Source organism: Amphimedon queenslandica, unplaced genomic scaffold (assembly GCF_000090795.2).
Source record: "Amphimedon queenslandica unplaced genomic scaffold, v1.1 AMPQUscaffold_13514, whole genome shotgun sequence".
Lineage (NCBI taxonomy): Eukaryota > Metazoa > Porifera > Demospongiae > Haplosclerida > Niphatidae > Amphimedon > Amphimedon queenslandica.
Window position 1 is genome coordinate 208,979 of NW_003546250.1, and position 10,932 is coordinate 219,910.

At 40.2% G+C, this 10,932-nt stretch overlaps 5 protein-coding genes across 5 annotated transcripts; 3 read left to right on the plus strand and 2 right to left on the minus strand.

Annotated features, from left to right (window-relative positions):
- Positions 1 to 57: 57 nt before the first annotated feature.
- LOC100638884 (testis-specific serine/threonine-protein kinase 3-like) lies at positions 58 to 1,144 on the minus strand. The gene has a single exon (XM_003383146.3). It carries the CDS (start codon positions 1,103 to 1,105, stop codon positions 116 to 118), a length of 990 nt encoding a protein of 329 aa, XP_003383194.3. The 5' UTR covers positions 1,106 to 1,144; the 3' UTR covers positions 58 to 115.
- A 98-nt stretch (positions 1,145 to 1,242) lies between these two features.
- On the plus strand, positions 1,243 to 2,080 carry LOC100631812 (S-phase kinase-associated protein 1). The gene is made up of 3 exons (XM_003383090.3): positions 1,243 to 1,431; positions 1,481 to 1,603; positions 1,649 to 2,080. Exons 1-3 carry the CDS (start codon positions 1,387 to 1,389, stop codon positions 1,970 to 1,972), a joined length of 492 nt encoding a protein of 163 aa, XP_003383138.1. The 5' UTR covers positions 1,243 to 1,386; the 3' UTR covers positions 1,973 to 2,080.
- Positions 2,081 to 2,136: 56 nt separating this feature from the next.
- Positions 2,137 to 4,522, plus strand: LOC105314888 (uncharacterized). Its single transcript, XM_011409307.2, has 4 exons — positions 2,137 to 2,223; positions 2,267 to 2,560; positions 2,788 to 3,165; positions 3,210 to 4,522. Exons 1-4 carry the CDS (start codon positions 2,178 to 2,180, stop codon positions 4,298 to 4,300), a joined length of 1,809 nt encoding a protein of 602 aa, XP_011407609.1. The 5' UTR covers positions 2,137 to 2,177; the 3' UTR covers positions 4,301 to 4,522.
- On the minus strand, positions 4,486 to 10,430 carry LOC100631937 (116 kDa U5 small nuclear ribonucleoprotein component-like). Its single transcript, XM_003383091.3, has 31 exons — positions 10,253 to 10,430; positions 10,072 to 10,203; positions 9,562 to 9,598; positions 9,438 to 9,516; positions 9,311 to 9,386; positions 9,198 to 9,263; positions 9,106 to 9,141; positions 8,953 to 9,043; positions 8,660 to 8,742; positions 8,533 to 8,607; positions 8,392 to 8,483; positions 8,221 to 8,348; positions 8,105 to 8,171; positions 7,992 to 8,063; positions 7,875 to 7,942; positions 7,721 to 7,807; positions 7,619 to 7,677; positions 7,410 to 7,569; positions 7,237 to 7,342; positions 7,075 to 7,186; positions 6,876 to 7,016; positions 6,719 to 6,812; positions 6,552 to 6,642; positions 6,159 to 6,245; positions 5,989 to 6,115; positions 5,858 to 5,945; positions 5,251 to 5,369; positions 5,112 to 5,206; positions 4,912 to 5,065; positions 4,756 to 4,863; positions 4,486 to 4,665 (listed from the first exon to the last, which is right to left on the minus strand). Exons 1-31 carry the CDS (start codon positions 10,382 to 10,384, stop codon positions 4,570 to 4,572), a joined length of 2,958 nt encoding a protein of 985 aa, XP_003383139.1. The 5' UTR covers positions 10,385 to 10,430; the 3' UTR covers positions 4,486 to 4,569.
- Positions 10,431 to 10,570: 140 nt separating this feature from the next.
- LOC105314891 (gamma-secretase subunit PEN-2-like) lies at positions 10,571 to 10,879 on the plus strand. Its single transcript, XM_011409312.1, has one exon. It carries the CDS (start codon positions 10,571 to 10,573, stop codon positions 10,877 to 10,879), a length of 309 nt encoding a protein of 102 aa, XP_011407614.1.
- The last annotated feature ends 53 nt before the right edge of the window (positions 10,880 to 10,932 follow it).

The following is a 10,932-nucleotide window of genomic DNA, read 5'->3' on the forward strand; positions in this document are numbered from 1 at the left end:
AAACAATAGTTACATCTGTAAGTGAACACAAAAATAATTTAAAAGCAGAATAAAACTAATAAAGCTAAAAGATCATTTGTTAACATGTAAAAAATTGAGTAGAAAACGTTAAAAGTTATCGAGTTTCAGGATCAGCTCTCATCCAGGCGTGTGAGAGTATGCTGCTTGTTGAGAGTCTCTCAGTAGGCGATAGAACCAGGATCTTTAATATCAGATCCCTACAGGTTTCACTAACATCACTGTGAAATGAAACACCTGCTGTAATCTGTCTTAGCAAGCTCTTAAAGTCGCCATCTTTGAACGGGAGCTTACCACAGACCATGGCATACAGGACAACTCCCATACTCCACACGTCTGATTTCTTGCCAGAGTACGGTTCTCCTCTTATTATTTCCGGAGCTGCATAAGCAAATGATCCACAGTAAGTCTCCAGCAGTGAACCTTCTTGTACTGAACGTGCAAAACCAAAGTCGGATATTTTGAGACGATAGTTGGCATCTAAGAGAAGGTTTTCACACTTTATATCTCTATGGACGATGTCTTTCCGATGAGTTGCGGTAATTGCCGAGACCATGTCACGGAAGAATGATCTGGCGGTTCTCTCACTGAGTCTTTTCTTTGAGTTTATGTAGTCGAGGAGGTCTCCATTGTCAGCTAGGTCCATTACCATGAAGATCTTGTCATTGGTGTGTATTACCTCATGAAGATATATGATGTTATCATGGCCTCTCATTGCCTGAAGTGCATCGATTTCTCTTGGTAGAAACTTTGTCAAGACGTCGTGTGGAGCTTTCTTCTTGTCAACTATCTTTATAGCAACCTTCTTGTTCATAGAGACGGAGTGCGCAAGCTTTACTTTAGCATAAGCTCCATTGCCAATGGTGGTCTGAAGAATGTAGCCTTTCTTGTAGAGTCCTAGGGTTGCATCTCCATTAGTAGGGCAGGAGCCTGACTTAGCTGCACCGTTTGGTGAGGGAGGCGGAGGGGCTGGCTGCTGGCTCGGGCTTGCTTCTTCTTTGAGAGGTTCTGCTCCAGGCGGAGCAGCTGGAGGAGAGGCGCGAGACTCTCTGGTAGTCTCTGAAGCTGTACCTCTATCAGCCTCCATTTTCTGATGTCAATACCCGACGCTATAAGGACTTGCTTGTGGAACAGACAAACTAAAGAGCTGCAGCTTAAAACGGTTTTCATGTTGTACGTATCGCGTACCGGTACCATGCTTGATTGGGCGGGGCTCATTAATTAATAGCTCACGTGATTTAAATTGCTCTATCTTTTCTTCCACTAAGGTGGTACTCTCCTCAAAAGAGGAGGCTATAAATTATAAGAAGAAGAAGATAGCTAGAAAGGTGTTCATCTCTCAAGAGAAGGTACAAAACTGAAGCTGAAATGCCTTCAATCAAGTTGCAGAGTTCCGATGGTGAAATATTTGAGGTAAGGATAACACATAGATGAGCCTAGCTTGATAATCCCGCCTTTTCAGGTAGAAGTAGACATAGCCAAAGCCTCAAACACGATAAAGACAATGATTGAGGACCTTGGATTGGATGAGGACGATGATGAACCCGTACCACTACCAAACGTTAACGGACCAATCATGAAAAAGGTACTCAGTCATGTGACCACATGACTCCACCCATCTCCATATTAGGTAATAGAATGGGCAACACATCATAAGGATGACCCGCCTCCTCCAGAAGATGAAGAAAATAGAGAGAAAAGAACTGACGATATAGAACCTTGGGACCAAGAGTTTCTTAAGGTTGATCAGGGAACTCTCTTTGAACTGATACTGGCGGCTAACTATCTGGACATCAAGGGACTTCTTGATGTGACGTGTAAAACTGTCGCTAACATGATAAAAGGGAAAACTCCGGAGGAAATTAGGAAGACATTTAACATAAAGAATGATTTTACTCCAGAAGAAGAGGAACAGATTAGGAAAGAGAATGAGTGGTGTGAGGAAAAGGTCTAAGACCATTACAAACTACTAGAGAGACAAGAGAATATCGCGTTACTAGACACAGCAACACTGCATTGATTGAATATTAGCATCTTTTAAATTATTATTGTTTTATTCATAGACCTAATTAATTAATGTTTGACCCCGCCTATTATAGCCCCGCCTATCCTTACAATCAGAACAGGGCAGAAGCTTCTCTCTCTCTCTTTGTAATAAAATGGATTGGAGCAGCGTAGATAACACGCCATTGCCAAACTGTCCTGGTAAATATACAAATCACAACTCTGTAATTATTATTACTTTCAGAGGATTGTTCCAGTCAGCAATATGATGACATCCTTAAGGAAACTCTTGCTGTTATCCTGGAGGAGATGAATCCAGTCAGACACAGGGCAGAGGACCTGGCCTTGGCACTGCGTATACGAGATGTCCTACCTGAGCGTCCTAAACTGAAAGACGTTATGAAGGCATGGCTCAATCGTCAGTACAATGTAACGTCACAGGGACCTCCCTCCTGGCGCCTGCTCATATCAAAGATAGCTAGTGATGTGGGCGGAGCTAATGTGGCACTGGCTCAGCGTCTCGCCAAGAAGCATCCAAGTAAGAAAATACTTTTGGAGGGAAAATTTGTTGAATTTTTGGAGTTTTAATTTAGTGAATTAGTAGCCATGTGCCATTGAGCATGCGCATTGTAAATGATCAAATAGTCAGTGTAATTTTGGCGAATGGCTCAAAATACCAAATTGCCCAATATATCCCTCCACAATCACCAGCTGTATGGTACAGTACAAATGTACATGTAACTCCATCTCTTCTTATTCCGCTAGTTGGCAGTGCAGCTATTCCCAGTCGTTCCCAGAGTATCTCAAATGCTATGGAGCCTCGTCAAGAGACCTATGATCCACAGTTCTCTCGGAATACCTCCACAACATCCTTTGGCTCAATCTCTAGCTCCAATGACCCACCGTCCCTTGACCGATTGTCCCTCGACCCCACGAGTACCAGTAGATCAACCAATAGCACCATTGGACCGTTGACCAATAGCACCATTGGACCATTTAGTGTTGCTGAAACTGAGGAGTCCAGTAGCACTAGTGGGACCAAACCCACTTATTGTGCTACCACGCCCACTACCGGCAGCTATTATTCAAGTGGTCGGGAGGAGAACAGACAAGAGGAAGGAGACTCTGTTCAATCAAGCAACCGTGAGTGCTAATTGATTATTATTTTATTTTATTTTTATTTTCAGTTAGCACAGCTCCTAGTCAGCAGGTCAGTGACGGGGCCTCAATTCATTCTTCAATGGCCTCAAGGGGCGGGGTAGGGGGTGGAGCTTGTCTTCCTCACCCACCTGTCATGCATCATCAGACTCCGCCCATTATTGCCCCTCCTACTCAGTACAAAACTTCGGAACATCCAGAACCAGATCCTGGACAAGACAGGGTTTCACAGACCGATGGTAAAGGGTTACTCGATGGGATTTTACACGTGGGTAGAAAGAAGGAACACCCTCCCATGCCTACTCCAGCTACGTCTACTCAAAAAGAGGCTCCACCCACACAGCCAGCCCCGCCCACAACTAAAGTAATCAAACCTTACCCAATGCAAAAGTACAATGGTCATCATGGCCACGCCCTCATAATTAATAATATCGATATTGCTGGACATGAGAAACGTGTTGGAGCTGAGAATGACGACGATAATCTCGTCAAAACATTTCAGTTGCTTGGGTACATCTGCTCGCACCATCGGAACCAAACAGCTGATGAGATTCTGGCTCTCATTGACGGCATAATAAAGACTGACCACACCCATTACAACAGTTTTGTCTGCTGCCTCCTCTCTCATGGCGACTCCGGTAAAATCTTTGGCAGCGACAACAAGCCAGTGTACTTGGATGACATAAAAGCAGAGATTGTCGGTATTCCTTCTCTCCTAGGAAAACCCAAGATATTCATCGTCCAAGCTTGTCGTGGTATCCACCTCCCTGAAGCCCATGCTGTGCAATTTGATGGTGACACATCGTCCAATCGGATTCTCATACCGGATGAGAGCGACGTCTTTTTCGGTTACGCAACCACTCCAAAGACCAAAGCTTGTCGTTTCACTGACATTGGATCCTGGTACATCATAGAGCTCACTAAATCTCTCAAGGAACATTACAAGGAACTGGATCTTATCTCAATGGTCCAGCTGGCTCACTGTGAGGTAGCGACAAATGAAGAGTATGTCTATGAGAGGTACGAAAAGGGTTCTGATGGTACAAGAAAGAAAAGAATTTACAAGCAGTCACCCCAAATGGTCAGTACTCTCATTCACCCAGTCAGATTTGATCAATAAAACAAAATTATTATTATTAGTTAGTGGTAGGTTATCAAGTCTTTCTATTAATTTATATATAAAGTTATCTCTTCTTTATTGTAGACACTATGTACCGTGTACATGTATTTGTTATTATTATTATTTGTTTCTGGTGTTGTGTTTTCTTAATAACGGTATTATTATTATTATTGTTGTTTTGTGTATAACGTTAAAGTTCCTTTTCAATTTCAAAATAAGAAATTAAAATTAAAATAATCATGACACATGATGTCTCCTCCTTCCTCTCTTCACATCTGATAGCTGAGCATAATGTCCTGCCTAGCCAGTTCCAGTAACATCGGCTCATCGAAAAACTTATTTATGGAAGCATCTTCAGGTAAACCCTTTGGGGGCAGAGAACATGTAATGTCTTATGCTGGTATATGACCAGTTTGTGATTTATTGACATAGATCTGCCATTTAAAATGCCTAACCTTTCTCCTTCTAGTCTTCACCATAAACTCCCTGGCTAAATGAGGAGCAGGTTGTGGCTCCAATGGTCTTATCGGGATAGTCTTATCCAAAGGATCTCCCGGAACTATCTATTAGTAATTAATTAAAGAGGTGTGGTCAGTATAAGCCACGCCTACCTGCCAGTGGTGGAACACTGATAGACAGAAGGCTTGTCCCTGAGTGTGGGTACGAAGGTCTGACTCAAAACCAAAGGAGTCGATGGCGGGAATGAAAGCTTTTATGATATAAAGAGGAGACCCAGGCTCAGGAGCATCTTGAGTCACATGACCACTGCAATACAATCACATGACAGTCACATGACCACCGATAGACTCACCGTCTCTTCCCAAGGACTGAATACACAGCCGATACACAATCAGCAGGTGCTTGTACCTCCACTAGATAGTAGGGTTCCATTAAACGGGGCGTGGCCTAATGTCAGGTGACTATCATGTGAGAGGGTGGGGTGTACGTACCATTACAAAGGCAGAGAAGGCCACACGACGGGCAGTAGGGATGAACTGACCACCTCCTCTTTGTAAAGGGTCTTCCGATATCTTTGCATCAAGTACCTTGAACTTAACATTTCTAATCGCTAGAAAAAAATTAAATTGATACTACTACACGAAGCATGTGGGCTGACAAGCACTGCAATAGCACATGTACATTAAATAATGGCTTTAAAGCATCTTTAAAAATTTGTAAAAAAATCCAAAAGTGATCAAAATCAGCTAAAACTTTCTACAAAATATAAGAACATGTATATGTATCAGGAAAAGTTATAAAAATAAAGAATTCTCTCCTTATCATTTTTGGCAAAATTTGGCCAAAGTCCCTGTACTATAGTACAGGGACTTTGGCCTGATTTTGGAGCAACTTTAAAAATTCGTAAAAAATCCAAATGTGATCGGAATCGGCTCAAACTTTCTACAAAATAAAAACATGTATATGTATCAGGAAAAGTTATAAAAATAAAGAATTCTCTCCTTTTTATTTTTGGTGAATTTCGGCCAAAATCCCTGTACTATGGACTTTGACCCCATTTTTGAACATTGACAGTACATTATTTAAAATCTCACGTACGTTCTTCACAAAGAGGTCCTTCTCTGGCTCCCCATTGGAACCCACGTACAATACTGTCCCTCACAGAGTGGAGGAGGGTCTTATCAACCTATACACACTAAGAGTCACATGACAGTCACATGATCCCATACTTCAGTAGGCAGTGTGTCATCCACCAGTATATTGGGTCCAGTCATTTCAGGGCCAAACGACCATATGGAACGAGCAGCCAGTAAGTCCCACTCGTACTTGGTCTGAAAAAACTCAGCGAGTTTCTTCCTAAGTGGGAGGAGTAAGTAGGTGTGGCTAATGGAGAGCTCACTTTGGCCAGGTCATCTGTACCACTTCATTTTCAATGTCTTCGGCTAATCCTTTCTCAAGAGGCTCAGCTATCATTGTCAACTTGTTCCTTATTTGGTAAAGGAAATGTATATAAAAAGTCAAATTATACAACAGAAAATTTAATAAAATTGGGACCCATTTGGGAGGTCAAAAATAATACAAAGTAGAATTACATTTCAGGGTCTTAATAACCCTTCCAAAAATTTTGTAATAAACCGTAACAGTGCAAGGCATGCAGCTACTGACAAGGATTGTTGATTTTATACTCAATTAATTGTAAAAGGTCTCGTGGGTTGTCTCATAATGTGGTTAACACTCTTGTACTTGTATAAACTGGTCTTTGCTGGAGACTATAACAGCATAACATATGCACCTTTTGTTAGGAGTCATTGCAAAACACTTTAATGATGAGGTTTCAACTACTGTCTCACAGAAAGCAACCACTGGATCAGCTACCTTGATATCTAAAAGAGAGAGAGAAGAGCAGTCGGTTTTAAAAGTTACATGCATATAACATAATTATCATAGATATCCTCTCACCAATTTCAGAGTACATCTTCCTGAGATCATGCATGACACAGTCCAGGTACAACTCGCCAGTGCCCAACACCACGTGCTCCCCACTCTCCTCCACCTGGGGCAAGAAGAAGAGCCATTATAGTGAAGCTCTATCATTCATTATAATGAACAGTTTTACTTTAGTGACAAGAAGAGGATAGCTCATGTTAACTTTCCGTAGTCCGTCCAACATCTTTGGCAGCTCTGAAGGATTGACAGGCTCAACTGCAATCTTTATCACAGACTGAGTGTTGAACTTTAATGGACGAAATATCTGAGCCTAAAAAATAGAGAGAGTTTTAGAGTGTTATCATAATTATTAATTATTTTTATATTACGTCTTCACTTCCGCTCAATTGAGTGACAGTTGCTGTCTTGGTTATTGTGGAATCAATTCCTTCAATGAGTACAAAGGTACCAGCTGGACTTCTGTTTATTTCAATAGTGTATCTGTTAATAACCATTAATAACTATTAATAACTAGTGACCACACTCCTAACCTTGCCTCTGCCACCCATAGTCTACCAACTTGACAAACTTTAGAATCTTCCTCATCCTCTAGCGTAAAACTCTCACCAAGAACCCTCACCTGCTCCCCACTGTATACTATCAACAACAATAATAATAAAATAAATAAATAATAATAATAATAAGATATTAAAGTTCATATTACATGTTCCACTGATCACTCGTCCAAATGCATGGAATTGTGTGGCATCTTGAGTTGGATACAGTTTAGTAACGTGAACCATTAGTGGCCCGTCCGAGTCACACGTCATTAGGCTCTGCGTCCATTCGTCATCGTCCAGTATACCAGTGTACGTGTGTTCTATCTGTTCACAAAAGGAGCATCAAATAGAATATAAAGATGTCTATTCTAACTTTAGTTCGAGCAGCCTCCACAGGAGATGGTATATGCTTCACACACATATCAACAAACCCTGTGCAAGTACAAGTACAAGTGATATCTGATACTTCACTTACCTCTCGCCTCTCCAAAGAACCGCTGACAGACCAGCCTCAGTAAAGGTCTGATGTTTAACTTTAGTTCACTTTTACTCAAAAACACGCCTTTAAAGATATTAACAGAAATACAATAATATATTGATTATTATTTTATAAATTATTTAAGTAGTACCTAATTCTTTAAGAACTGATGGTAGGGTTGTATCAACGTCGCCTACTGTCTGTGCAAATATCTTGTACCTGTAACGAGGGGTGGGGCTACATTACCGTGGCAACAGGATTGACTCACAGTGGCTCTAAAATGAATTCGATGAAAGTTCTTTGACTGTCGGTTGATGGAATCTTTTTAGTGAATGTCCTCCTGGAGAAAAAGAAAATAAAATAAAACTCTCTCTCTCTCACTTTGTCTTGTTAAAGTAAATGTCTCCCCAAAGTCTTTTAGCAAATTCTTTAGGAGAAAACCCTCCACCTGCAAATTAATAATAATAACATTAGCATATAAGGAAGGTGGCCATTACCATAAAGGTCACTGTACAATTGAGCGAAAGACTCTAGAGTGAAGGAGAAGCCATATTGACTGGAGCTGAAACAGACGTTGCCTAGCAACGGAGAGACGACCACACCCTCCGTCGACTCAGAATATAAACTAAATATAATAATAATAATAATAATAATAAATTCAGTTATACCTCAATAAACTATTAATCTCATCCAAAGTGTGTTTCAGTTTATAATAAGCGTCTTGTGGCGGTAGCTTTAGTTCTAATATCAACCTATCAATCTAATTAATTAATTAATAGTGGGCGTGGTCAACAGTTAAATTAGGATACCTTGTTCATGCAAATTGTGATGGCGAGTTTTTCTTGTAAAGCGTGTTTAATGAGTCGTTCAGTATTCATCATAACCTAACAACAATAAAAAGAATAATAATAATAATAATAATAATAATGCTCTTACTCCTTCTGATACATCCACTACAATCATTACTCCATCACACAAACGAAAAGCAGCTGTCACCTCGTCAGAAAAATTAACATGACCTAATAGAGACAGATTAGGTCACATGACCAAAGATGAGGTCACATGACATCACGTGATGTATATCAATGACTGACACTAGCAGCAATAGAGCAGATACTGCAATGCTAATTAATCAATAATTATATTAATATTAGCACAAGTTATTAAGATCAAACACACACAGCAGTGCTGATCGATGGTGTTGTGCTGTGACCACACCCACCAATTACCTGGTGTATCATAGAGATTCATTAAAAATGATTTATCCTTTGTGTCAGGTAGTACTAGTGTCAATGGAGTGCTCTTGATACTAACACCACGCTATTGATAAACAACAACAACAACAATAAACAATAACAACAAACAACAAACAACAAACATACCTCTTGTTCAGTAAATAAAGTATCAGTATACCTTAACTGAGGGAGAGGGAGAGAAGAAATAAGTTTCTGTTACATTTTTAACCATTTCTTACATTTTTAGTTTCTCCAACATAGATATCAGGATGAGTCTGCTCGACTAAATTGTCAACAAATGACGTCTAAACAACAACAACATCATAAACAAACAAACAAACAAATTAAATACTTTTCCATGGTGGAGGTGCCCGACTATAGCCACATTACGAATCAGTTGAGGACTATCCATGAGGTCGGCTAAAAACCTTCAGAAGTGACGAACAATCAAATACTCCAAATACCAGTGGTTTACATACTCAATCTTATAGTTAGTGCGGGGCAGTCCCTTTTCTTGTATCGTAAATTTCTTCTTTTTCACAGGTGCAATAATTGGTTCTAAATAAAGCCCAACAGGTCACACCCTTGACCCCACCCCCTCACCTGTCAATGGTTGAGTATCCTCTTCTTGTATGATAGTCTACATAATAATAATAATTAATTAATTAATTAATTAATTAATAATAATATACATCTACTAAACTTTAAGCTAATTCCAATCAAACGGCATTTTTATGAATTTTTTAAGTTGCTCCAAAATTGGGTCAAAGTCCCTGTACTAAAGTACAGGGTTTCATGCCAAATTTTGCCAAAAATGAAAAGTAGAGAATTCTTCATTTTTATAACATTTCCTGATGCATATACATGTTCTTATGTTGTGTAGAAAGTTTGAGCTGATTCCAATCAAATTTGGATTTTTTATGAATTTTTAAAGTTATTCTAAAATTGAGCCAAAGTCCCTATAGAAATTTTGCCAAAAATGATAAGGTGCAAATTTTCCTAATACAACACCTACACACTTAATTAAATAAAGGTACATACTACATGTACAAAAAACTTATTGCAACACCAGCCCCTCCCACTCCATTCTAGCTCCACCCACATTAAACATACCTCTACTTCAGGTCCATAAACTTCTTCTGCCGTTGGATAGTATTTCTTGTCTTCATGCAACACCACGGCCTGTGTCTCTGGAGCGACCAGCGCCACTGTACCAGTCTCCATGTCATCCTCACCTTCATCGTCCTGTAATAATATTAATAATAATCAACCCCTCCCTCCCTCCCTCTCTCACTTCTGGTAGTGTCATGTCTTCATTTGTTTGTTCCTCGTCCTCTTCTTCTCTGTCCTCCTCCTCTTCGCTCTCATCACTCTCCAGCTCTGGGCCTATATAATTACCAAACTCATCATAAAGGTCTCCTTCCATAACTTTAAAGAGAGAGAGGACTCAGAGAGAAGACGAAAACGTCAGGTACACGACACGTGTGCACACTGCACCGCCAAATTATAGTGGGCGTGGTCAATACTAGACCAAAGTGGGCGTGGCTAATTCTGGGTGTGGTGTATTGATTGTTTTTCTTCTCTTCACTTCTGTACAAAAAAATTTATAAAAATGAATCTAAACAGCGAGTCAGTGTCTTCAGAGGAGAAGCTGTTGATATGCAGGAGGTATTTCATCATTGGCTGCTTTGGTCTTCCGTTTGTGTGGCTAGTGAACGGTCTCTGGTTCATTAGGGAAGGATTCTTTGTTAAAAGTGAAGTGACGACCAGGATAAGGCGCTACGTCTTGTTCTCATGGTTGGGTGCACTGATATGGATAGCTGCCTTCATACTCTGGACCTCAGTCTATCAAACACAGAGACAGAACTGGGGGAAATCTGGGATTTATTTATCATTTGTGTTACCAGGGGGTGTGGCTTAAATAATTGTTAATGATCATTATTTTAATTACATTGGAGAAAAAAAGGGAGAAGT

Bases quoted from the DNA above. Each gene is read 5' to 3' on its own strand.
- LOC105314888 (XM_011409307.2), top strand. From the start codon at position 2,178: ATGGATTGGAGCAGCGTAGATAACACGCCATTGCCAAACTGTCCTG. The intron at 2,224-2,266 runs GTAAATATACAA...TATTACTTTCAG, and splicing joins GCCATTGCCAAACTGTCCTG to AGGATTGTTCCAGTCAGCAA. The intron at 2,561-2,787 runs GTAAGAAAATAC...TTATTCCGCTAG, and splicing joins TCTCGCCAAGAAGCATCCAA to TTGGCAGTGCAGCTATTCCC.
- LOC105314891 (XM_011409312.1), top strand. From the start codon at position 10,571: ATGAATCTAAACAGCGAGTCAGTGTCTTCAGAGGAGAAGCTGTTGATA.
- LOC100631937 (XM_003383091.3), bottom strand. From the start codon at position 10,384: ATGGAAGGAGACCTTTATGATGAGTTTGGTAATTATATAGGCCCAGAG. The intron at 9,387-9,437 runs GTATGTAAACCA...TCACTTCTGAAG, and splicing joins CGCACTAACTATAAGATTGA to GTTTTTAGCCGACCTCATGG. The intron at 6,116-6,158 runs GTGAGCTCTCCA...CCTCCCACTTAG, and splicing joins GTACAGATGACCTGGCCAAA to GAAGAAACTCGCTGAGTTTT.
- LOC100631812 (XM_003383090.3), top strand. From the start codon at position 1,387: ATGCCTTCAATCAAGTTGCAGAGTTCCGATGGTGAAATATTTGAG. The intron at 1,432-1,480 runs GTAAGGATAACA...CCGCCTTTTCAG, and splicing joins CCGATGGTGAAATATTTGAG to GTAGAAGTAGACATAGCCAA. The intron at 1,604-1,648 runs GTACTCAGTCAT...TCTCCATATTAG, and splicing joins ACGGACCAATCATGAAAAAG to GTAATAGAATGGGCAACACA.
- LOC100638884 (XM_003383146.3), bottom strand. From the start codon at position 1,105: ATGGAGGCTGATAGAGGTACAGCTTCAGAGACTACCAGAGAGTCTCGC.